The sequence below is a fragment of the Mytilinidion resinicola genome (genome assembly GCF_010093595.1).
Source record: "Mytilinidion resinicola strain CBS 304.34 unplaced genomic scaffold BDZ99scaffold_27, whole genome shotgun sequence".
Lineage (NCBI taxonomy): Eukaryota > Fungi > Ascomycota > Dothideomycetes > Mytilinidiales > Mytilinidiaceae > Mytilinidion > Mytilinidion resinicola.
In genome coordinates, this window is record NW_022985463.1 from 284,381 (window position 1) to 307,377 (window position 22,997).

General features: G+C 53.4%; 13 protein-coding genes across 13 annotated transcripts; 6 read left to right on the forward strand and 7 right to left on the reverse strand.

Annotated features, from left to right (window-relative positions):
• Positions 1-7: 7 nt before the first annotated feature.
• On the forward strand, positions 8-1,368 carry BDZ99DRAFT_576224 (uncharacterized protein; the record flags this gene model as incomplete). Its single annotated transcript, XM_033728561.1, has 3 exons — positions 8-971; positions 1,026-1,276; positions 1,338-1,368. 2 exons carry the CDS (start codon positions 8-10, stop codon positions 1,124-1,126), a joined length of 1,065 nt encoding a protein of 354 aa, XP_033570285.1. The 3' UTR covers positions 1,127-1,276; positions 1,338-1,368.
• Positions 1,369-1,609: 241 nt separating this feature from the next.
• On the reverse strand, positions 1,610-2,902 carry BDZ99DRAFT_453590 (NAD(P)-binding protein; the record flags this gene model as incomplete). The annotated part of the gene is made up of 3 exons (XM_033718339.1): positions 2,778-2,902; positions 2,378-2,723; positions 1,610-2,322 (listed from the first exon to the last, which is right to left on the reverse strand). The coding sequence occupies exons 2-3, from the start codon at positions 2,457-2,459 to the stop codon at positions 1,610-1,612; spliced, it is 795 nt and encodes a 264-aa protein (XP_033570286.1). The 5' UTR covers positions 2,460-2,723; positions 2,778-2,902.
• Positions 2,903-3,099: 197 nt separating this feature from the next.
• BDZ99DRAFT_427304 (DUF1620-domain-containing protein) lies at positions 3,100-6,186 on the reverse strand. The gene is made up of 3 exons (XM_033717151.1): positions 5,622-6,186; positions 3,337-5,569; positions 3,100-3,281 (listed from the first exon to the last, which is right to left on the reverse strand). The coding sequence occupies exons 1-3, from the start codon at positions 6,155-6,157 to the stop codon at positions 3,240-3,242; spliced, it is 2,811 nt and encodes a 936-aa protein (XP_033570287.1). The 5' UTR covers positions 6,158-6,186; the 3' UTR covers positions 3,100-3,239.
• Positions 6,187-7,340: 1,154 nt separating this feature from the next.
• BDZ99DRAFT_482174 (uncharacterized protein) lies at positions 7,341-7,739 on the reverse strand (the record flags this gene model as incomplete). Its single annotated transcript, XM_033722464.1, has 1 exon — positions 7,341-7,739. The coding sequence occupies one exon, from the start codon at positions 7,737-7,739 to the stop codon at positions 7,341-7,343; it is 399 nt and encodes a 132-aa protein (XP_033570288.1).
• Positions 7,740-8,524: 785 nt separating this feature from the next.
• Positions 8,525-9,499, forward strand: BDZ99DRAFT_399978 (putative ras small monomeric GTPase; the record flags this gene model as incomplete). The annotated part of the gene is made up of 5 exons (XM_033716157.1): positions 8,525-8,564; positions 8,622-8,648; positions 8,715-8,794; positions 8,843-8,898; positions 9,043-9,499. 5 exons carry the CDS (start codon positions 8,525-8,527, stop codon positions 9,497-9,499), a joined length of 660 nt encoding a protein of 219 aa, XP_033570289.1.
• A 1,269-nt stretch (positions 9,500-10,768) lies between these two features.
• BDZ99DRAFT_345707 (uncharacterized protein) lies at positions 10,769-10,990 on the forward strand (the record flags this gene model as incomplete). The annotated part of the gene is made up of 1 exon (XM_033714433.1): positions 10,769-10,990. A coding segment is annotated over one exon (222 nt), but the record flags the coding sequence as incomplete, so codon positions are not given.
• A 344-nt stretch (positions 10,991-11,334) lies between these two features.
• Positions 11,335-12,758, reverse strand: BDZ99DRAFT_453601 (uncharacterized protein; the record flags this gene model as incomplete). Its single annotated transcript, XM_033718340.1, has 4 exons — positions 11,335-11,788; positions 11,841-12,082; positions 12,131-12,372; positions 12,425-12,758. 4 exons carry the CDS (start codon positions 12,756-12,758, stop codon positions 11,719-11,721), a joined length of 888 nt encoding a protein of 295 aa, XP_033570291.1. The 3' UTR covers positions 11,335-11,718.
• Positions 12,759-13,173: 415 nt separating this feature from the next.
• Positions 13,174-13,347, forward strand: BDZ99DRAFT_367231 (uncharacterized protein; the record flags this gene model as incomplete). Its single annotated transcript, XM_033714759.1, has 1 exon — positions 13,174-13,347. A coding segment is annotated over one exon (174 nt), but the record flags the coding sequence as incomplete, so codon positions are not given.
• A 410-nt stretch (positions 13,348-13,757) lies between these two features.
• BDZ99DRAFT_355545 (uncharacterized protein) lies at positions 13,758-14,477 on the forward strand (the record flags this gene model as incomplete). The annotated part of the gene is made up of 1 exon (XM_033714603.1): positions 13,758-14,477. A coding segment is annotated over one exon (720 nt), but the record flags the coding sequence as incomplete, so codon positions are not given.
• A 640-nt stretch (positions 14,478-15,117) lies between these two features.
• On the reverse strand, positions 15,118-15,637 carry BDZ99DRAFT_170896 (uncharacterized protein). The gene has a single exon (XM_033712972.1). The coding sequence runs from the start codon at positions 15,520-15,522 to the stop codon at positions 15,187-15,189; it is 336 nt and encodes a 111-aa protein (XP_033570294.1). The 5' UTR covers positions 15,523-15,637; the 3' UTR covers positions 15,118-15,186.
• A 371-nt stretch (positions 15,638-16,008) lies between these two features.
• BDZ99DRAFT_427315 (uncharacterized protein) lies at positions 16,009-17,658 on the reverse strand. The gene is made up of 2 exons (XM_033717152.1): positions 17,616-17,658; positions 16,009-17,522 (listed from the first exon to the last, which is right to left on the reverse strand). Exon 2 carries the CDS (start codon positions 17,494-17,496, stop codon positions 16,258-16,260), a length of 1,239 nt encoding a protein of 412 aa, XP_033570295.1. The 5' UTR covers positions 17,497-17,522; positions 17,616-17,658; the 3' UTR covers positions 16,009-16,257.
• A 2,171-nt stretch (positions 17,659-19,829) lies between these two features.
• On the reverse strand, positions 19,830-20,712 carry BDZ99DRAFT_427318 (uncharacterized protein). Its single transcript, XM_033717153.1, has one exon. The coding sequence runs from the start codon at positions 20,572-20,574 to the stop codon at positions 20,179-20,181; it is 396 nt and encodes a 131-aa protein (XP_033570296.1). The 5' UTR covers positions 20,575-20,712; the 3' UTR covers positions 19,830-20,178.
• A 314-nt stretch (positions 20,713-21,026) lies between these two features.
• On the forward strand, positions 21,027-22,864 carry BDZ99DRAFT_512133 (RNA 3'-terminal phosphate cyclase). Its single transcript, XM_033724604.1, has 2 exons — positions 21,027-21,482; positions 21,738-22,864. Exons 1-2 carry the CDS (start codon positions 21,231-21,233, stop codon positions 22,776-22,778), a joined length of 1,293 nt encoding a protein of 430 aa, XP_033570297.1. The 5' UTR covers positions 21,027-21,230; the 3' UTR covers positions 22,779-22,864.
• Positions 22,865-22,997: the final 133 nt, after the last annotated feature.

A 22,997-nucleotide genomic window follows, 5' to 3' on the forward strand; every position in this document is an offset into this window, starting at 1 on the left:
ACACCCGATGGACGACCAAGCTCAGACCAGCGCGAGCAGCGCTGTCTCCCCGCCAGCCTTACCTTCCACCACAGAAGAACCGTTCTTCCCAAATTGCTTCACACCATACCCCGCCATCCCACCCATCTTCCAAAACCCGTTCGACAACTGCTACCGCCCAGAGCGAGTTCCCTCGATCATGAAATACGCCGCTCCGGGGCGCATCCACCAACCATCTCCTCCAAAGCGCGACAAGCTCATGAGAGCAACCTTCTCTGTCCCGCAACTATATCCCTGGGAAGAACACCCCCTCGAGCTTCCGAGCATAGAAGAACTCCACGGTTTGGTCCTCGTGACGTGTTGTTTACACCTAGGGCCTTGCTTGCTCCAACCGCCGGGCTTCCGCCTACCGCCGGATTTCGTCCTACCTGTGGGATTCCCTCTCCCGAGCACGAACAGGGTTGAGAGCGGGAGCGTGTCCGCCTTGTCCAAAGAAGCGGAGGAACGCTTACGTGTCCTTCGTGCGGAAGTCGACCACAAAGCGTCGCAAATGCAGGCGGGCGTTGCACCGGACCAATTAGCAGCTGCGTTGCAGCAGGCGTTCGACTCTGACCCGGACGGGAAACGTTCCGTGTACCGTCGTCGTCGTCGACACGCTCTAGAGTCCAGGCCACGAAAAGCGAAAAAGGAGAAGTTGCGGGATCCTTACAGTGACACGGGGTCAGAGCAGCGAGAAGAGACTCCGGCTTCGCTCGCTGAAGGTAGTTCACTACCGCCCGTTCAGTCAGGCGCGGCAACGCCAGAGCAGGTCGAAGGCCAGTTGTCGCGAGATGCGCTACTCGAGCTCGGCCGCTACAGCGTTACTGGGAAGGAAGCCTCGAAGGGGGTTGAAGACCGCGCGTACGAGCGCCTCAGAGCGGATATTCCAGCGGACTTGGAAGGTATTCTACTGAAGCCAAGGCGGGGACGGAGGGAGACGGGGACGAAAGAAGGTACGAGAAAGGCAAAAAATCGAGAGAGTGTGTGATTTGTTAATGGGGAAGTAGTGACCTGGTGGGACCAAGTCCAGGCCCCGGCCGAGCCTGAAGGCGCAGGTGCGGCGCAGGCGGAGGCCGAAAAGGATTTGCTTGATATGGAGCGGTACTGATTTAGGACTGGTCTGGTGGACATTTAGGAACTTGCTTGTTTGGGGGCTATTTATTAATAAGACAATCTCAAGAAATTATCGTGCGATCCAGCTTCTTCATCGAGCCCGTGAGCTCTTGGATATTTGGGGCAGCTTGAACCATGGACAAGCGTAAGTTTCAGCATGCAGCCTCATCAGTCTCTGGGACACAGGAGAATTAAACGTCTTACAGATTGGCGACTATCGAATTCACTAATCAACCCTATATAGCATCTTCAGGACTTTGCAAAGCATCTATTTTGGTTCCTCATACCTATGCTATAGGGCTGATCAAGCATCGCCCTACCGTGAATAGTGCTCTCCACTTCGAGCTCTCCACTTTCACACTATCACACGAAATAGGGTGCTTCAGAGCCAAACCACACAATCTCCATCAACCGACACAACCCCAGTACCCGCAAACCCCTCTAAACAGCACCGCGAACCCCTCCCCCCCTCAACCCCCTACATAATCAAAACCCCCCCATTCGTACTAACCACACTCCCCGTACAATTCTCATCCCTCAACACCCCCAGATACGTCTCCACCACATCCTCCACCCTGCCCACCCTCCCCGTCGCCATCCGCTTCTCCATACCCTCAAACATGGCCTTCTTCTCCGCCTCCCCCATCCGCCACAGCGCCGTGTCCACCGCCCCAGGACTCACCGCATTCACCCTTACCGGCCGCATATCCAGCGCCAGCCCGCGCGCCATCGTGTGGTGCCCGCCCGCATACGCGCCGATGACCGCCCACCCGGGCATCGGCTTCTGCGACACGGACCCCGTCGTGATGGTGTAGCTGCTCGTATAGCTCGGGCGCAGGTGTGCCGCGGCCTCGCGCGCGATGAGCAGCGGCGCGAAGAAGCGCACCATGCCGGCCTGCTGCACGAAGTCGAGCGTGATCTCGGGCAGCGGCTTGGTCATCAGCGCGTCGCCGGCCGTGAAGACGACGTGGTCGAGCTTCTCGGCGCCGGCGCTGGTCGCGGCCGCGAAGAGGGATACGATGGCAGCGTCGAGCGTTGCGGCGTTGGCGAGTTCGCACGCGTAGCCCGTGATGCGTGAGGCGGCGCTGGGGTAGGCGGATTGGAGGGCGGAGATGGCGGAGGCGATGCGGGTGGGGTTGCTGGAGGAGATGATGACGGTGGCGCCGAATTCGAGGCACGCTTCGGCGAGGCCTGGGGGGCTGTTAGTTGGAGGGTGGAGCGAGGGCTGGGAGAAGGAGGGGAGTACCGTAGCCGATTCCGCTGCTGCCGCCGATGATGAGGATGCGGGCGCCGTGGAGCTTGTTGGCGTACTTGACTTGGTCTGGCATTGTTGACGAGGGGGAATGGGCGCCGGTGTGAAGTTTTGGAGATTTGGAGAGAGAAGTTTTTATTCAATGAACAAAGGTTGGATGAGAAGACTAGAGCGTTTATTGAAGCACCTAAGTATTCAGTTGATAATGGATGCTCAAATAGGTTGTATGTGATAGAGTGTGGGGTTGATAGGTGAGCCTTCCACTACTTATACCCTCAGTAGGCCGAAGATAACGGGGTTAAGAGGGGATAATCCGTTTCGATCTTTTCGTGTTTGGTATCTTTTGTCGAATTGAGACAGTGTAACGGTGTTGAAAGAAGCGCGGGTGACGTACTTGATTCGTCGGAAATAGCTCGGCTTAACGCCGTTCGACCCTCTAACAACTGGGCATGCATTCAGATGAGTAAATTCCTACATGCAGGCTATCAGCTCTGCAGGTGAAACCCCCCTGATCATGCGAGTGCCGGGTCGAGGGAAGGCCACTTGGCCGTTGCACGAGTTATACGCGCAGGAGCAGAGTCTACGTGTCGTGAATCATGGAATACCACTTATGGACGCTCAAATTTGATGAGAAGTTGTCGCCGGCAAGCATTATACGGTGGCTGTCTGTGAAAGCAATGCGCTCGAAATCGAGCAGGTAGAAGATCTGCTTAATTCTGGCAGATGGAAGGTGAGGCTGAAGCCAATCGGAGCAGAGAAATGCGGAACAGCAATAATAGCCTAGGTACTAGACATAATCAGTTATTTATTACAAATAAACGCTTCTATTTGATTATGATATGGACGTAGACGGCCTCTATGTAATCTGCCACAAAGCATTAATTTGCTTTCTCTGAACCTGCACGGCATTAGCTCGGAAATGATAAGCGTTGGGAGCATCGGGACAAACTTACCAAAGGCGCAACAAATACAACGCCAACCCCCAATGCAAGCACAGTCGCCAACATTTGAATCTTGTTGAAGCCCTTCCCAAGCATGTCAAACGCGAAACTCGGGGCAACTCTCGTCCCAAAGATATCCAAGCCGTACGAAAAGACTAGGCTGGTGCTCTCAACGAGGGCCGAACTAGTGATAACATCTTTGACGCCAATGACCTCTAGGTTGTGGTTCAAATACCACTTTGGGTCAAATTGAAGAGCGGGATTATACTTCGTGATACCCTCGCTGGCTTCTAGAGGGGTTGGATCCCTCCCAATTGGTCTTCGGGGGTCTATGACATGTCGAGGAATACCGACTATCGAGTTACTCTCCGGAAGAACGATGAGTAGCTCACGCGAGGTGATGCCTTGACGAGTTTGCGTGACCGTCATGAGGGATATCTCTTCCGGGATCTGGTATGTCTGCGAAATGACATATGGCTTTGCAGCATCTCCCGAAGCAGACGACGGTTGGAAGCTGGAAGAATTGGATGCAGCGCCAAGTGGACCACGATCGTTGGGTAGGGCAGACTCGTAGAGTTCTGCAACTATAAGTTGATATCCCCTGGAAGTGTCATCGGTAGCAGCATCCAGAGTCAAGGAGTAACTGAACCAATGTTCCGATATAGCCGATGGGATAGCGCGAGAAGTATCGATATTGGGATGAGAAACTGCGTGCAGGAGATTGCCTGATGCAGAGTCGAGGAGATATACGGAGGCGGTCCGGGTTGAATCAACTACCGTGGTGACTAGAACAAGGTTTGGGTTTAGGTATTTATACAGAACGCTCCGGTCACCTAGGACTTTGCCAATAGAGGCCACGGGATCCACTACAGGCCTAGCGGTATATCCGACGATGCGCTCTCCCTTGGAAGGAGCGAATCCCCAGATTGGGTCTGATGATTTGGCGTCACCGAGGTAGCCTTTCAGCTCTCCATCGACGAGATCGTATGAGATCAGCTCATCAGCGACGAGAGCGATATTTTGACTAGCTCGGGCTACTTCAGAAGATAGTACAGCTCCGGTTGTCGAGTTGACGAAAATCGGAGTCTCCAAGCCCTTTGCGTTGACCTCAATAAGACCATGGGCCGCCCTCAGCACGGGATCTTGTAGGGTTGCAGCAGCAGCGGCGAAATCGACGCTCCATACTATTCTGCCACCAGACCCCGCATCAAGAGCAACCAGGCGGCCGTTGTCTGTTGCAACAACGACGAGTTTGTGGAAGCCGAAGGCATCTTGCTGAACTTCACCGGGAGTAGGAGTAGCACTCTTCCCGGCGAAATTTGCTACAACCTGTGCAGGAAGGCCTTGAACATAGGTAGGGAGATGTTTCAGATCACGAATATGCCGAGTAACCCTATGAATGTAGGCGGCAACTACGTTTTGATGGCCTTCGATGGCCAATTCGTGGGCAAGTGCTTCTTGCTCGGGGAGGTCCGCCCACACAGCAGTGAGTGCGTTTGCAAGTAGCTCCGGACGAGCCCAAATCAAGACCCCATTGCGAACAAGAGTCCATTGGCCGTTAGAAAACAGCACAGCAGAGCGCACAGCCTGGGCAGACCCCGATCGGAAAGCTACCTCAGAAACTCCGTGGACTGGATACGCGTTATCAATTAGGGCTGCCTTCTTGGCGGGCCAGCGACCGAGCACTGCGTGTGAGGCTGAAGAGACAACGACAGTCTCATCCGTCGTAATCCTCGTGAAGAACACATTTGCATCTGAAGTACTCGTCGTGAATGCTCCGTTGCCTGGTAGCTCTGGGAGAGAATAAGCCTTGACTACGGTGTTCTTCTGTGGGTCGGCATGATAGATTTCGGCTGAATGCGAGGTGGCTGTATCGTATTGGACGAGGAAGTGGGAGAGCGAATTAATGCGATGAGGAGCGTGCAAGGTAATCTTCACAACGTCTTCTGTGCTGGGCACGGCAATTGTTGTCGTGGACTTTTTCCCGAGGATGTTTACTTTCACGGTCTTCTTGGCCTTGTCTGTCCATGCCAGGAGGGGAGAGGCGGAGTTTGCTCCAGCGAAAAGGATGGATTCGGTAGAGGAAACGTCACTTTCTGAGCTCAACGTATACTGGTCCAATTTCTGGCCAGTCAAAGTGTCAAGAGACGTTACTTTGAGTTTTATGCCTCCTAGTAATGTTGAGTGGAGCGAGATGTAGTATATGCTGGTCGCGGACGAGGATACTTGGAAGGGAGAGTCTCCACTGCGCATCCATCAGCTCAGGAGTTCGCGCCCAGAGATAGTGCATTACATACCTAGCATCCTCATATGTCCACCTCACAACACCGGTCTTCCCATCTATTCTCTTAACCCCCTGTACACCCCCGCTAAGCAGCACGATCGCATCTTTCACATCTTTATCGGTCTTGCCGTCCGGAAGCTCTAATATCTCCAAATCTTTCGCTGTTGACCCCGGGAACTTCGAGCCCCACACGTATCTTCCATCTGAAGAGCTCCAAGCCGTGACTTCATCTCCTGCAGCGCTGATAACTGTGTCCTGATCCTCCCCCGCTCGGAGATAGCCTTCTGTGGTGTTCACAGACGACAACGGCTGTCGCCAGACTAGCTCTCCATCTTTCGGATTCACCGCGCCAATGACCAGCTTGTCTGAGAGGGTATAGATGAGGGAGGCTTTTGAGCCCGCAAAGGGCTGCTGGAAGAGGGTCGCATCCTGCTTCGGGAATCCCACCAGAGCGTAGTGGTAGTCGATGTGGCCCGCGTCGTCAGCGAATATGGCAAAGGAGCCGGCTACGAACAGCGCGGTCGAGCCCAGCACTGCATGGAGGCGCATCGTTTGGTCGGTGTGGGAGTCGGTGAGAGCTGCGCCTTGCTCGTCGTCGCCCGCGCCGATGCTGTAACGTTCCTGCCACTTTCGTGAGATTCGGAGCTAGTCGGCCCGCTCTTAGCGTGCACCGTTTACTCCCGAGGATAGTGGCCTCGGTTTAAGCGACACAGCGGCATGCAACAACATCACCCTTAGCCAATGACGCTGAGTGAGTGGCAGTAAGTTTTAACTACAGATTGCGCCAGCCTCGGAGACAAGTCTCATTGGTATCAGAGTAAGTCCAGGTGATGCAGGCCGTCGTATACAAGCTTACAAAGACTTATAGATAGGTAGTGTGCGCTTTCTTTTCAGATAGCGTCTCAAACACCGCCTGCACTGCCACTTGCATAATCTAAGCCGTACCGCACTGTGCCACTAGTAAGTTTTACAAGCTCTCGTTTAAGCGCGTCCTTCGCGAGTCCCCAAACGTCACCGTGCTGGGCACAGGTAGAGGCCTCTCCGCAAAACGGCCTGGCGTGCTTCAAAACTGGGTAAACAGCACCCACGAGGCAGTCGTTCCGCCATCCCCGTCCCTGGAAGTTGATGCCTAGCTGAAGAGCTTAATTGATCTTTCATCGGCCTTCCCAGCTGCCCTCATCCATGCCGTCGTCATGCTATGGCGGTGCATGGCTACATACGAAGACTCCCCAGCCTCCTGCGTGGACGTCACTGTCACTTGTGCTGTGGCCTTTTTACAGCTGCACGTCCCACGTCTCACCGCACAACACCACGGCCTGCCTCGGGTGCGACCTCCAGCCCTTTTGGTGATCGTCGTGCCATCAGGATCTCATGCTCGAGGATTGCAGGCCCTGGGAGACCCGCTCTGATCTCACGGCGGCCCCATCGACGTTGGCAGCCAGGGTGATTTACCACGCGGGATGGGGCCCGACCTGGACGACTGGGACGTGACGTGCTCCACCTGCAGTTCCCTCGTTCCCGCTGCATCGGACTGCCGTCCTCGGGTGTTTGGCCCTTCATCAGTCACCCCGGGCTGTTGGTGCTCAACAGCGCATATCTCGTCACAGTGCCGTGGTCCTGGTATCCGACGAGGCCCGGGCCGGCATTTGAGCGCCTCACTGCAATGTGACAACTGCGCGCGACTGCAGCAGGGCAGCTCAATGGGGACGCAGGCAGTGAAGCCGTTCAGCCATCAGCCCGTTCCGGCGATGGCTCCAGCATCGGATCCAGCTCTGTGGGCATTGGGTCCGGCGGAGCATAATCCATGCTGCCGGTAGCGCCGACGACGCCTCTGGGCTTTTTTTGCCGTCGTTGGCTGGGGGTGCTGTGCTCTCGCCGGAGCGTACGCGGATGCGCGGCTTGACTGGCTAAAGCTGAAGCGGTCGAATTTTCCGGCCTTGCGTGCAGCCATCTGTGGCCTCGAGAAGGTGCAAATGCAGCAGAGCACGCCAATCACGCCCTGCTGGCGCCGACGTCGAAGGGGCCTCGCCTGCAGCCAGCAGGTCCAGCGCATCGTTGCAGGCCGGTCGCTGCGATCCCACCCTGCGAAGCCAGAGCCGTCGCGCTCGCCTATCGACGAGCTGTCAGCCATTATGTCAAGTCAGGCTGTCCGGCGTGGTGGTGGTGGGAGCAGTGAATGCTACATAGGCCTCGCGACCTCCATGCCTCTCGCCGGCCCTCTGTCCCTGAAAATCCCTCTCTCAGCAAGCATCAAGCATCAAGCATCAAGCATCAAGCATCAGCATCGCGCAGCACGCCGCACGCCGCTCTGCACGCCCAGCAGACTTCAAACATCGCATCCCACCACGGGCCACGCTGCTGCAGCCCAACGTCCGTTGGGTCCAGCCTTCACGTGTCCCCAGCTCCCCGCACCAGTTTCGTGTCCGCCTTGCCGGCTATGTAATCGATAAAGCCATTATTTTCGAAAACGCTTCTGGGAGGTGCGTTCACAATTCGCGCACCAGCAATTTCTGAACCTGGCCGCGGCCGATCCCCTGGCCACCATCACCTGCTGAACACAGGCACACACAGGCCTCTCTCCATGTATAATATAGCTGACCGGCGCCGCAGTCCTGGTAGGTGGCCATTCGCAGCGCGAGCCAGACGGTACCCACACCGTACCACGCACCGTTGAACTCGCCGACCCACCGCTACAAACCTGTGGACGCGACATCCAGTGACACTTCTGAGAATTGCCGACACGAAGTGCTGTACATTTCTCTAACGCCGCGACGCGCGCAATTGGCTCTGGACTGACAGACGAAAGGCGAATTGCGGCCGGCCTTGGCCACTGTGGCGAGAGTTGAGCTGGCGCCAGCTGGATATACCCACTCACGCGGCTCCGACCTTGCTTCTGCTGCACGCCCATCTTAAGGCATGTCGCAACGTGAATATCACATCGTTGTCCTGGGCTCAGGTGAGTTACCGCGCCGCCGGACTGGGTCCGGAGTACATGGCACTGACGCAGGCGCAGGTGGAGTTGGGAAGAGCTGTTTGACCGGTATGTCGTATGTGCCGCGAGAGCAGCGCATCCAACCTTGGCGTTTGGCGAGCTAACCCCTCGAAGCACAGTTTGTCCAAAATGTTTGGATAGAGAGCTACGACCCAACCATCGAGGACTCGTACCGCAAGGCCATCATGGTAGATGTGCGTGCTGCCCGCCTCCGCGCCTTCGCAGAAGACTGACAGCTGCAGGGCCGGCAAGTCATCTTGGAAATTTTGGACACTGCTGGAACAGAACAATTCAGTGAGTGCTGCTGCCCGACGAGACGCGTTATTTCTTGTTTCTGAAACGCAAGCTGACGGCACCCCTGCGTAGCTGCGATGAGGTACCGCTCCGACCTACTCCGACCTTCTCCGACCTTGCCGCGTTGCGCCGCTGACGTCCACCGCAGAGAACTCTACATGAAAACGGGCCAGGGCTTCCTCCTAGTCTTCAGCATCACCTCCATGACGTCGCTCCACGAACTCGCCGAATTACGAGACCAGATAATACGCATAAAAGACGACATGAGGGTACCGATCGTGCTCGTGGGCAACAAGTCCGACCTCGAAGAAGACCGCGCCGTGTCGAGGGCGCGCGCGTTCGCCGTGTCACAGAGCTGGGGAGGGTGTCCATACTACGAGACGAGCGCGAGGCGGCGCGCGAATGTTGATGAAGTCTTTACGGATCTCTGCAGGCAGATTATCCTGAAGGATATGAAAGACGCGCAAGTGCGAGACTACGACCACAGAGACCGACGCCGAAATCAAGGAGGCCGAGATTCAGGCGGAAGAAGCAGCGGGAGACGAACTAGAGACCGTAACTCCAGAGGAGGGAAGAAGAGCGATAGATCCTGTACGATTCTATAGGGTTGGATTGTCCCTTAGCCCTCCGGTCTTGCGGGTGGGTCAGAAACAACCGGCCCTGCAGGCCGGGGCATTCAATCTTCCTTCAAAGAAAAAGCGATGTTTTGCTACGGTAAGATTTATGTTAAGACCGAATATAGAGGTATTAGATGCGCAGCTCGCAGCCTATGAAAAAATAATTTCTATTCGTATGTCTTATCGGATTTAGTCTTTGTCGGTGTCTCTCATTCTATAGGGACGAATCGTATTTCCCGGTGTTCGTCATACGTCAGTACGTCTAAGCCCCCCACTTCTGGAACTACCGACAGTCTTCTATCAACACTCTGCATGGCATCGGCTTCGGTGATCAGCTCCTCGAGCTCGCCGTACTGCCACCAATGCACTTTCAACCCGCTCTTAACCCGCAACACGTAGTCCTGTCCCACTGCGCATTTATCCATCCCGAACGGCGCCGCCTAGCGGTCTTAGCTCTTTCAACAACCTCTCTGCTTCTTCCCCCGTGGCACTTTTCAAGCTCGCCTTCATGGTCCCCAAATCCATTCCCATCCCCGGCGTCCTCGGGGTTTCGTACTCTTCATACGGCACTAGAGGGTCGCCAGGCGCCGAGCCTTCTGGTCTGAAAGACGTGGTGAATCTAAGAGGCTCCTGCGGCCAAAGTGTTGAGAACTGGTCGGCTCTGGATCGTGAAAGCGGCCTGGATCCTTGGTAGCATCCACTTCCTTCTCCGTAGGGGCGTCTGCGCCGGCCGTCCGGATTGATCAGGTCCACGCAGCGATTGGGGTGCGTTAGATTGCTTTCTACGGTTCGAACCGTCACCATGCCGGATGAGTTGTGCAATTGTAGGGTTATGGAGAGCATAGGCTGGTCTGGCGATGTGAAGGACGGAGATATGGACGACCGAGAGGGATGATTATGTCGACATAAGCCAGACAGGGCATCCCGAGAGATAAACCGTTTTTACGTGTCGCAATCCATTGCTGTAGAGACAAACAGTCTCGGAGCTAGACAGATAAGTTGGCTGCGTGGCTGCCTGCCACCTGCATGCATGCAGATTGCACAGCCCCCAGCCTCGTCACTAGAAAAATCTTCCAAAACCAAGGCACACTCCCACTTTTGAGCTTTGATGCGAGGGGTTTTCTAGCTATTCCTCCACCTCGTTGATCTAATTGTTCTTCCGATAATCTTCCACGGCTTACCTCTTCCGCAAGCCTCCTTCCCCGACTTGTTACCTCGACCTTACCAAGTCTCCCATCGGTTTTTCTTTAGATGACGGAAACCACGTCTAACCGTCTGTACTTAGGGAATCTTCCTCGCGACGTCACCAAACATGATGTTGAACGGCACTTCCAACCAATCGGCGGAATTTTTGAAATCAGGCTCATGAATGGGTTTGGTTTCATCGAGTACAACCATGCTATAGACGCACGAGCGGCTGTGACTACCCTCCATGGCTCCGAATTTATGGGGGAACGTCTGGTTGTTAATTTCGCCCGTGGCAGGACCCGCAAGAAGGAGAATGCTAGGCCCAGGGAGTGAGCAGTGCGCGGATTCGAGAAGACGGCTTTTTGGCTGGGTCTGAGATGGCGGTGATGGGGACGATGAGCACGAGGCTACTGAGGGAGTGGACTGCGTTGGTGCTATGGTCGTCCGTGAGATGATGCATAGCAGCCTGAGTGCTGTGGTGGCGTTTGAGGATGTAGATGTTCTGGGGAGGGAGAAGTGTTGGATAACATGATTGTGGATGCTGTCTGAGGATGTGTAGCGCACAGTATCGCTCTTTGTACGCTCTATACTGTTATGTGGTTTATCACATCAAGCATGGGAATTGTGGTCGATATCACGTGATGTAGATTTTGTCGAGCCACTAGCTCCTCCTTGACCAAGATCCCCTCTTTTGCTCAACGACCCCCAAACTCATTGTCTCGGCCTGCCCCGGTCTCCGCCATGTTTCAGGAGGTATACGTCCATGGCTTGTGTCAGCTCGTGTCATCATATGATGGAACGTTTCGTGTAGATGCCGAGGTCACCACTCGCACCCTGTCCTGCTCGATAGTGCTCATACCGGCTGGGCATCAAGTTCAGCACTGAGTCCGAGCTTTCCGGATGTCCTTCTCACGGCCCCTTTTCTGGGGACTGTCAAGCTTCCGTTGGACCGTCAGTTTCTGTCTTCACATGACAGAGGCTTCCGAGGCCTCTGGATCTTCACCCTCCCCGTCATAGCTTCAAGGGGGCTTGTTCGAATTAGAGCTCCCAAGATTTCCGCTCACGAAAACAACAAGCACTGCCGCGTAACTTGAGAGCAGGGTTAGTAAAAGTAAGAGAAGGCAAAGGATGGGATACTCACGCTGCAGTCGCCGCAAATACCTCCGCCCTCCTCGCATTTGTGAGCAAAATGACGCTGAGGGCGAACAGCGCTGTGAATGCTCCTATCATTCCCAACCGGCCTTTCGATGATTGCACGGCATAGAGGCTGGCGATGGCTCCTACGAGCAGCACTGAGGCGATGAAGGTGCTGATGACAGCTACAGCCCAGATGACATGTCGTTCTTGGTAGTGGCCTGTTCGGTCTGCGCTATTTTGACGACTCTTTGAACTGAATCAGCAAAGCTACTAAGATCTAAGAAGACAACTTACAGTGACAGGCCAATGATCTTGCAAGAACCTGGAAAGAAAGTCGTCATCCGCGGGCGTCTTGAGAGCTACTAGGTCTTGTTCGTTGTCAAGAACGTACTTTGCACGACCTCCGAGAACTGGATCAGGCTTTGGGTTCCCTTGCTTTGGCTTGCCGCCATCAAACCAGATGCGGAAGGCTTCGATGACTCGATTACTTGGACGCTCGAGCTTCGCGACTTGACTTTGGAGGAGCAGAGCTTCATCTAAGTTTATCAGAACGGCTTCGGTGCCTGGACCTTGCAAAGCAGAACTCACGATACTCTTTGATCCTTCCTCGGATTTGGATTACAAGCTCCATCATCTCGCCCTCTTCGTCTCGAGATTTTGCGTTCTTGGCGAAGGCTTCCCATCGCCTGGCCGAGTCTTTCAAGTCGAGATCTCCCATGCTTGCGACATGGGTATCGAGTTTTGCTAAACGTTGTTCTAAGGCAAGTAGCTTGCTTTGAAGATAAAGTAGATTCCGTGCGCTGAGCTGATCGAAGCGCCTGTATATGAATGTCTCATTGTCCGGGTCCCGAGCTATCCAGGCGGCTACGGCTCGGTAGCCATCGCAGTCTCTGCTGGAGAGGCGTCCGAGTTCGATGTTCATGATAGGATGTTTTATCCTTCAACGACTTGATGTGTATAGACATACACTACGAACCCCTCCTCTCAGCTTTGACTATCAGTGTTCCGGTCAAAAAAGAACGATACTGGGGCGTCGGCAGATGAGTTCGCTGCCTGCCATCACCTGCATGCATATGCACAGCCCCAGCCTCGTCGCTGTAAATCTTCAAAACCTCGATAGCCCCCACCTTTAAGCCAGTAGCGAGGCTTCCTAGCTATTTCTCACCTCGGTGTTCTTACCATTCTTCGAAGAACGTCCTTTGACTTGACTCGACCTCGATTTGCTGGGAACGAAAATCTTCCAGCGAAAACTCTTTTCTTCGACAAGCGTTGTTTTGTCTCAGCCTTCTTTCGCAGTTGCTGACTCGACCTCACGACCTCACGTGCCGTTACTCAAGATGACGGAAGTCCCTTCTACCCGTCTCTACATAGGGAATCTCCCTCGCGATGTCACGAAGCATGATGTTGAACGCCACTTCCTGGAACTTGGCGAAATCGTTGAAATCAGGCTTATGAATGGGTTTGGTTTCATCCAGTACAAGGATTCTATGGACGCACGGGATGCGGTTCCTGCCCTCCATGGTTCCAAGTTTATGGGTGAACGCCTGGTTGTTAACTTCGCTCGTGGAAAGACCACTCAAGAAAAGAAAGCTGAGCATAAGAAGCAGTTACAGCACGATTTCAAGATAAATAAAGAGGAGGAAGAGGTGAATAAACAAGCTGAACCCAAGGCGAAAGAAGTCTCGTCATATCTTCCGTCAGCGGGGTGGGAAAATGGGATGCCAATCGGAATTCATGGTATTACTATGATCGCAAGAAAGCTTGCTGGATTTACGAGAATGGTCTAATGATTCTGAATCGCGCAGCTTTTTCGATGCCGCCCAAGCGCAACCGGCTCCGCGCTTCCGTGCTGACCGTCGACACTGCCGACCCAAATATGCAGACAGGCGAATTCTCAGGGAGTCGCTCGGCATCTTTAAAGAAGCACTATGAGATCGAAGGCACTCTAAATGAAATGCCGATTTCCGCTTTCCCGGATACTGGAGCGCAGAAGAACGTCATATCACTCAGTTACTGCAGGAGACTTGGTCTTTCCATTGACAAAGGATCCGATTTAAAGTTCCAACTTCCATCTGGAGGAATTGTCGAGTGTATTGGTAGTATAAGATCGCGGTGGAAATTCGCCAACGAATCGAAATCTACCAGCTTGAGCTTTCAAGTGATCGCGGACTGCACCCACGACGTCATATTGGGCGGCTCGTTCCTAAAGTGGTCGAAAACTCTGACGCAATTCTGTCACCGCATCATCACAAGATGGCGGCCAATGCCACAGTGCCGAGGAGTCAAACTCTTGGGGTCCCAGAGGCAACGAGTCTCTGGATACTTGGACGGAAATTTCGTCGAGGCCATTCCAGATACTGGATGCGATGTGATGCTCATGTCCAGAGCGTACGCCGAAGAGCATGGCTACTACGTCGAAAGTGGAGGAGACTTCCGCTGCGAACTAGAGTTCGCGGACGGCTCCCGCGCGTATACTGAAGGTATGGTGACTGGCCTTGACTGGTCCTATGGCGACTCCGAAACAACGTCCTTGTGCGACTTTCACATCTTAGAGAACCTACCCGCCGATGTCGTTTTAAGTAACGATTTCCTTTTCGAGGGCCAAGCTTTTTCGAAGTATGAGGAATTCTTCTATGACATTGGCGCTTGAGGACGTACACATGTCCACGAGCTGAGTCTAATCAAACAGATTGGTTGGCTGAGTGGGATTTCAAAACATTATGGTAGGATGCTGTCGAAGGGTATAATCACCACATCCATGTGGCAGTTTCAAAGCTGATCATCACAGAACCTCCAGATATAGAGGTTCGTCGGTATGAGGATAAGGATGTTCGCAGAGAGCTCCAGCGTCGCGATGAGGCCGATGAGGTTATCGCGGGGCTATCGGGAGAGCAGCAACGTCTCGCTCAGGACATGGAGACTTTGATACGGACCAGATGGACTCCGGGAACATCGATTCCTACTAATCCATCGATACCGCCACCAAATACCTCGACTAGACATAACCGATGGTCCATCCGGATATTCCATGGGCGGCGTAAGCCCTCACAACCAAGAGACCCTCAACAAGTATCATCTCACCGAATTAGTGGCTAGGGAGTTGCTACGAGCTCAATGCGCATGGCAGATTAAAACCCACATCTGGAGTACATCTTCCGACTAACCCACATCCGCTCGATCCCGTCCGGGTCTCTCACTTCCGGTGCCGTGACTAGTAGACTGCAGGAACTTTTTCTCATAACCGTTGAAAAAGAGAAGTAAGTGGACAAGATTTATACCAACATCATGGACTCTGACATTTTTAGAATCCGGGTACCACCCGCTCAACTTTGCGTAGAGCACCCCGAAATCTACCTCCTGATCGCAACAGAAAACACCCCTTGAGCAATCAAAGTCATAAATCCTCGTTGGTGGGCAATGGGCTGGAATAGCGCTATCCAGACGCGGTTGTCTGCGGCTAGGAGCCCAACCTTGGAATCATGGAGTCGGGAGTCATAGATGCGAAAGCCGAGGCCACTAGGATGGATGGGTGCAACGGAATGAGATTGGGAGTATGCGGAATCTGAAGATAAAGGGACACACGATTGATGCGGCGGAGACATTGAAGAGGCTGAAGTATGTGTGGAAAAGAAGTACGGTGTTTCTGCGAAGGCAACTTGGCAAAGTGAGAACAAGACTTTGGGCATGAGTCATGACTATCCTTTGTTTGCGTCGAACAGAAAGTGCCTGTCCATGTATGTATGTACCTAATCATTCTAGAAATACCAGAGACCCTTCCGCCCTATTCCCGGCGCCGCACCCTTAAGATTTACTCGGCTCGGTGAAATCCTGCGCGCGTTTCATGCGGTTCTCAGAATAGACATCACTTCTGAGTTTGACAGTCTTAGTCAAGTACCTAGAACCCAGGAATGCGGCCTGGTGCAGAGGCTGAAACAGGTTCAGGCGCGGCATAATTGGCACAGAAACTTGTCTTCCTACTTGGGTACGGAGGACGGATTGAACCGCTGGAGCTATGAAGGCAGCGTGTGAGGTGGCCTGGGGTAAGATGGCATCGCAAGTCTTACGTTGGGAGACGCCACATATTGTTCATACCCTGAACAGCATGCCTTGGAGAAACAAAGAACGCACAAACAGGGACACAGGTGACGGAGAGCAATAGAAGCTGTATGTACGTACATTTTAACTCCATGAGCGAGTGTCCTCTATAGTCCAGCTATCTAAGTCGCGTAAAAGGAGATGTAGACACAAAGCGACAGAATCAAAACGTACATGAAAACAGAAGAACGCCAACAAAGTGAGAGCGCTACAAGCCCGAAGGGATACTGCAGGGAACGAAACCTCCCTCCAACCTTCCCCAATCGCTTCAGTCTGAGGCCTGATATCCAGCGGATCCCCCTGCTATTCCCCGCAATTTTGCCCCTCTACGAGTCAAAGATCGCTCCGTACGCCGCCACCCCCCTGCTCTCCATACCATACACCACCTTCTTAGTGACCTTCGGATTGCTAATAATGAAAACAGCCTCCGCATTGCACTCAACAAGCAGCTTCCAGACCTCCAAGACCATATCCGGATAGTTTCTTCCACTAGTATTCCAGATCACAGCATTCGAGTCCGCATTCAGCACCGTATCCACCACTCCCTGGCCGTAGGTTTGGACCGGGTCCCGCGTGCTCCAGAAGATGCGGCGCGGAGTCTTATTGCTGTGCATGAGGCTCAGACACGGGCCGATGCCAGAGCCAGTGGCCACGAGCACGATTTGACGGAAGAGGCGGGTGGTGTAGAGGAGGCCGTGGAGGGGGTAGCCGCGCGTCCACAGCTTCTTCGGGGGGTTCTGGATGGTCTTGCGCGTCCAGTCGCCGGCGTTGGACACGACGACGCTGAAGCCCTTGCCGTCGGCTGCGGGGATCGTGGCGAAAGCGTGCCATTCGAGCATGGGGCGATCGCTGATTTTGAGGCCGTAGAAGGGGGGCATGTTGCGATAGTCGAAGTGGAGACGTGTGGCGTGGGACGAGAGGACTTCCGCGCGTACAGTGCGCAGACGGAGCCGTGACCAGGAGAAAAAGGTGCAGCATGTGGACAGGCCGATGAACCAGAAGGAGGGCGCGGTGAAGATGGCATGAGCAAGAGAGACGTGGGTTGTGTTATACGTGTGGACGGCGATGATGAAGGTTTGCGCCCAAAGGGTGATGAGAGCCGACCAGCCGGCGAAACGGTGCACAGCTTCGAAATGGTCATGGAACTTAATGCGGATTCGTGGATATGCGCCTGCGAGAATGAAGATGAACATCATAACGCAGAAGTAGCATGTTACAACGTTTGCAACTGGAAGGCCATGAGTGGGATTCTGGGCGAAGTGGATAGTCGCAAGAACGGTGTAAAGGACGAACCAAAACACAGCAGCAACTCCACATCCAGAATGGACTCCTCCGTAGTGGTAGACCTTGGCGAGCTTCTTGCGGATGAAAAGAGGTAGTGAGTGTGGAACACAGGTAAAGAGCTCATACACAAGATTGACAGCATTTTCTTGTCTCATCAAAATTGAGGCTAGAATGTTGGCGGAGCATGCGTTCTTGGCATTGGCCATGGTAGGAGAGCCTTTGTTCTTGGCCATGAAGACGACAAGAGCAATCATGTTGAAGGTGAATATGGCCGCGAACATCTTCCGATAAACCGTGAAGAATGTATCTGAAAAACTAAGTTAGCATGAGCCATTGATAATGCTTCACAACGCTGGAACTACTCCTTTACGAAGACGATGATGAGAAGAACCATACATACGTGAAAGCCATCTAGTATGAGTATTTCCATGTTTTGGTGGCAGTGGAGGCGCTGGCCTTGCCACCTCTAAGCTGTTTGAGGAAAACGAACTTGACGTGAGCTTCTCAGAGAACTCTAGTGACACAACGGAAGGGTCTTCTTTCGTTTCCATGGCGTGAACACTGTCTCGACGAGCGACTTGTCCTACATCGGGGTTGTTGGTGTTGGGAGAGAGCGCAGCCATCCTGTGAATGTACTGTGACGCCGTCTTGGCAATCCTTTTACGGGATTGGAAACCGAGCCGCGGGTAGGCACCAAGAGACGCTCCGGCCTGTGGGAGCCGAGAAACTGGAGGAGAAACGTGCGCGAAGCCGCAGGGCACAGTGTGTGATTTGGAAATATACAGGGGTCAATGGTTGGGGTACGACCAATAACAGAACACTATGGCTTGAGTTTTACCACGAAAGGGTCAACCACGGGACGAGTAAAAAAGAAAGTTGATGGTGTAGATGCATAGATTTGAGAAAATGGTGATGAGCTGCAGTAATCGTCTACGGTCGATATGCATCTACTTATACTTCGAGTCGGGCCAAATTCGCCCCAAGAGTCCACGGTTTCATTGATGCCATCCATGGAATGTACCATAGTAAGGATCAGCAACACCGCTATGGTAAGTTCAGGATAGCCGTCGATGTGACGGTATTGGTGTGAAATGGACTGCAATACGGGGTTAGGACAGACGCATCACGACAGCTGAATGCAGCGTTTGCTCCGGGACCCACCAGCAGAGAACTGTATACGAAGAAAGAAGAGGCAGACCGGGAATAAAACAGGTTGGATACACTTGAATATCTCGGCGAACCTCTAGGATAGATTAAAAGCTGGAGATCAATTCTTGTGGAGTTGCTGATTGTGGATAGTCGGAGGTATATCTGATAAGGTGATCAAGGCCACCACATATTCGTATCTACAGGTGGTGACTCTGGCGAATCCCAAAGCATGCACACGGGTTAAGATATCGCTAAATCCTCGCGTACGGTGCATGGTTCAGGAGAAGTATGATGAAAGAGGCGCGTCGTGGAGGCCTACATGTGCCTAGAAGGCATCGAAATTCGAGGGTCCATGCCGACGATGTTGACGAAACGGAGTTTATTCAGATGTTGGTCGTTCGTAAGACAGACCCTGCATGATGAGTGCCGTTGTGGTCTTGAGTTGCCCTATTCGTGCCAACCTAAGCAGCTAATCACCCATGCGGCAGGTGAGCGGATGCTCCCGCAGCCAGTCGTTGACCTGCTAGAAGCGTCCTATCCGATTGACTATGGGGCCAGGCCCAGCAGGGTGATCATGCAGCTCTACTGCACCTTCGGTTGATTCTTTCAGTGGTTGGTTAGTTGACAATACCGTTTGCAGATCCTGCCGTGCTTCGGAAGGAGCCGAAATTCGAAACACTTAAACAAAGACTCCTTTTGGACTAGATTGTCACTTTGGAGGCCAAGCGAAATTCTCGTGTTCGCCTTAGACTGAGTTCTGCTGGCGTACTCATCAAGTCTGTCAGCTCTCAAGCTTCTCCGCACCCGGAAGAAGATTGAAAATCATAGATGCCAAGCAGTCTAAATTCAAGGAAATCAACACCAGCTCCTTCTAATACTGGCCCGATTATTTGCCAGCCAGCTGTCTTATCATACCGAGTTTACGGCCCCCTGGTAACGTTTCGTTTATAACTCTACCCATGACAGTGGTGAAATGGCTCGGCACTTCAATGTTTTCGGCATTTTGAACATACGAGGTCTCCACACACATGCCGTGACGTGATGATGCACGCAATCCAGGAGCAGCTCGGCGACCACCCGAGATGCTCACATGGTAGAAGTCGGATCGGCATGTGGGACTAGGGGTGGGGTTGCCACGCTGCCAGAACGCTGTGGGTCCTCTTTATTTGACTGACGTGTTGTCTTATCAATCGCCGTGATTGGAATGGTGATGAGGTTTTTCGGCGACTTGCGATATAGTTGACCCTTGCTATCATGATGGGTGAAACATCCTCGTCTCTAGGGCATGACAGGCAACCCGTTATCTGTTGATCTGAATGCCTGTCTTGTTTATTATTTAGATTGAGTCGACACTACGAAGGTGGGGGTGCAGATGGCAAATTCGTCGTTTCCTGCACGAAGGTCCTGGTTCGAGAAAGTTCCTGGGAAGACAGCGGGTGTCATGGCCGTCATGCTTGTGAGATTAGTGGTAGCTACTTTATGATTACCAATAACGAGACTGTCCGTTCTTGCAAATGAAATGACGCGGGTGTCAAGGATCATCGAGGAAGCTGGTCGAATGGAACACTTTCGGCTGTGAAGCTATGGATAAAATAGTAAGAGGTGACCGCGCTTGAAGTACAAGTATACAGCCGAAGAAGATTTGAAGTCTCGGACACAAACGTTCCAAACCGCCGAAAATTTACTCCCTGGCGCGCAATGTAGCATTCGACTGGCGTGTTGTCTTTCGGCAATCAAGTGATAATGTAGAAATGACGGACTTGGATGATCACCGAGAAGAGATTCTCTGAGCCGAGTCTCTTCAACCTTGTCCGTTAATCGTCGGGCTCCTCGTCCCACCTTTCTACGCCCTCGGGTATCTTGACCACAGCCCGGGAGCACCAAATATGCTTCGCCTTGCTCCAATCGAGCGCTTCAATACACCCGCCCTTGACACTGACAGTTTTGCTATTGTCTCGGCCAATGTGAAGTATCCGTGTCCCGCATCCGGTACAGAAGTAGCAATCGAGTGTTCTACCACTATCGGTTTGACGCGTGTAGATTCCAAGAGGTAGGTCGGGAGGCAGGGTGAAGGCCGGAAAGATCGCGGAGGTGCCGAATGCTGAAGCCGACTGTTTGCGGCATTCGGTGCAGTGACAGTGGAATATATCGAGAGGGGTTGCAGTCGGAGTTTTGAATCGGATAGCACCGCATTGACATACGACGTCCATGGTGAGGAAACTGTCGGTAAACAATGAAGGCACTAGAACAATTAGTGGAGCGATATGGGCTTGTCAGCCGCTCTTGGATAGTCCTTGAAAAAGGACATGAAGCGCCCGCCACGTCGATTGGTCGGGAAGGAGATTTTGTGAACAATTGGACGAAAGGTCGAGGTGGAGAAGTTTCGAGGAGAGAATAGGCGCTCGGACCCACAATTCTCCGCTCAAGCCACCGTTGACTAGACCCATCTTGAAAGGTTTGGACTGCAGCCTACCTGCATCTACCTATCCTCCATGAGCTTTGTTGAATTCGTCCTGTGAATGTTGAATCATATCGTCTCGACACGGCCCATAACGCGTTCTAATCTCAATAAAGATCCCACCTGCAGGCTGCTTCCGTAGATGTAGCTAGGCTCGCTAGGTCTAATTCTACCCAGCCACCGCCCAGGGGATGACTCCCAATGTGCACCAACTCATACACTGTGATTCACCCCCTTACCTGAAGATTATAGGCGCCTAGCTTTCTCTAAAAGAGTTCTAATGTGCTTTCTTTGAATCTGAGGCCTTACTTCTCAGTGCTGCCGGAAACTCTCGTTACTCTCAAAAACCTTGCAGTCCTCCACAAGACCTTCAACATCTCCATCCTTCGGCTTCAGAAAACCCTTGTCATGACTGCCGTGATACGTCTAAAGGGGACTACTCTCGAGGGTGGGGGCCAGCTCCTTCGAATCGCAGTCGGCGTCTCGGCCCTCACCACAATTCCCGTCGAAATAACAGACATTCGAGGCAATCGATCTGGTGGGGTGGGACTCAAGATGCAGCATCTAGCATCCGTCACGTGGCTCGGAGCTGCCTGTCATGCTCGATTGAGTGGAGCCGGAAAGAAGAGTAAACAGCTCCTCTTCGCGCCTGATACAAAGGTATGAGATCTCAGCTGCGATGTCTAACTTCCGGCCTATGAATGCCACTGTCAAGGTCACTTCGTAGAATTGCCAGAGCCTACGAAAGAGACGTATCTTATCCCTTCAAACTATCGATCCCGCATCATTATCTATGAGACGCCAGAAACACCATTTGTTTTTCTACATCAAGCCATTCGTCCAAGCACCCTATATATTAGCAACGCAGACTTCTTAACTAACGCTCTAGCCTGTACGCAAGCTGACATACTAAAGGGCCTACCCTCTCTCCTCGACTACCGTGAACGCGAACTTGCCGACGGCAAGGCAATCATCGAATCCCAGATCCTTCAAAGCACCCCCGGGAGCATCGGCTTAGTCTTCCAAGCTATTCTCCCCTTCCTCTTCTTCTCCGGTTCCTCGCTGTCCATCACACGCTCAGAAGACTCTGTACCCAAACCCATCCGCATCCGCATAACTGGCGGCACGAACTCCTCCCTCTCCCCCTCCTACGACTACATCTCCCAAGTCCTCCTCCCTACTCTCTCCCTCGTCGGGCTCCCCCCTATCACCAGCCAACTCCACTCCCGCGGCTGGACACACGGCGGCAACAAAATCGGCGGCATGTCCTTCACCGTCACACCGCTCGCGCCGAAAACCACACTTCCCGCTTTCACGCTCAGAGAGCGGGGCGCTATAACCCACATCCAAGCCACCATCCTCGCGCCGCAGGCCTGCGAAGCCCACTTCCGCGACGAGCTCGACACTGTCCTGGCAAAACGCTCTGGATCCCTCTTTGACTCCGACGCGGACATGGACATCGACGTCACATTCGAGGACAGCAAGAGTGATAAGCGCTTCTACCTCCTCCTCGTTGCCACGAGCAGCATAGGGTGCAAGCTAGGCCGCGACTGGCTGTATGACCACCGCGTCAAGGATGGTCGTATCGACGACGCGATTCGCGCGCTCGTGAAGCAGGTTGTTAATGAGCTGGTGGCGGAGATCGAGAGCGGTGGGTGTGTGGATGAGTATATGCAGGACCAGCTTGTGGTGTTCCAGGCGCTGGCAGAGGGAAGGAGTGAGGTGGACTGGGGTAATGTGCGTCAGGGAAGCTTGCACACAAGGACGGCGGAGTGGGTGTGTAACGAGCTTCTCGGTGTGGAGTTTGACGGTAAGGGTGGGTGCGAGGGTATCAGGCTGGCGGCGGGGGAGGTGTTCGCGGAAAGGTCTGAGGCAAAGGTGGCTATCGAGACAAAGACGAAGGAGCGGGGCGGAGATGATGACCTGGCTGAGGCGGTTGAGAGGCTAGAGATATGATACCTGGATGTGCTTGATAGAGATCGTGAAACCCCACAATAGAATGTAGATCTGTAGCTCCACAACACGTTGACGGAGACTCCTAGAAACCAGAATGTACTAACCAAATGCCCAGCTCAATTCCGTACTTAACTATTACCGCGTGGTGATGTTGTCCCTTTTGAATCTGCCCACCCAACTCCGCCGCTTCCATGCACTTTTCCAAGATTTAAGCACCAT

Excerpts from the sequence above, each read along its gene's own strand:
- BDZ99DRAFT_427304 (XM_033717151.1), bottom strand. The coding sequence starts at position 6,157 with ATGCGCCTCCATGCAGTGCTGGGCTCGACCGCGCTGTTCGTAGCCGGC. Across the intron at positions 5,570-5,621 it reads TGGACATATGAGGATGCTAG|TGGAGACTCTCCCTTCCAAG; the intron begins GTATGTAATGCA and ends ATGGATGCGCAG. Across the intron at positions 3,282-3,336 it reads TTGTATTTGTTGCGCCTTTG|GTTCAGAGAAAGCAAATTAA; the intron begins GTAAGTTTGTCC and ends AATGCCGTGCAG.
- BDZ99DRAFT_170896 (XM_033712972.1), bottom strand. The coding sequence starts at position 15,522 with ATGCCCAAAGTCTTGTTCTCACTTTGCCAAGTTGCCTTCGCAGAAACA.
- BDZ99DRAFT_427315 (XM_033717152.1), bottom strand. The coding sequence starts at position 17,496 with ATGTTCGCGGCCATATTCACCTTCAACATGATTGCTCTTGTCGTCTTC.
- BDZ99DRAFT_427318 (XM_033717153.1), bottom strand. The coding sequence starts at position 20,574 with ATGGACGTCGTATGTCAATGCGGTGCTATCCGATTCAAAACTCCGACT.
- BDZ99DRAFT_512133 (XM_033724604.1), top strand. The coding sequence starts at position 21,231 with ATGACTGCCGTGATACGTCTAAAGGGGACTACTCTCGAGGGTGGGGGC. Across the intron at positions 21,483-21,737 it reads TCTTCGCGCCTGATACAAAG|GGCCTACCCTCTCTCCTCGA; the intron begins GTATGAGATCTC and ends GACATACTAAAG.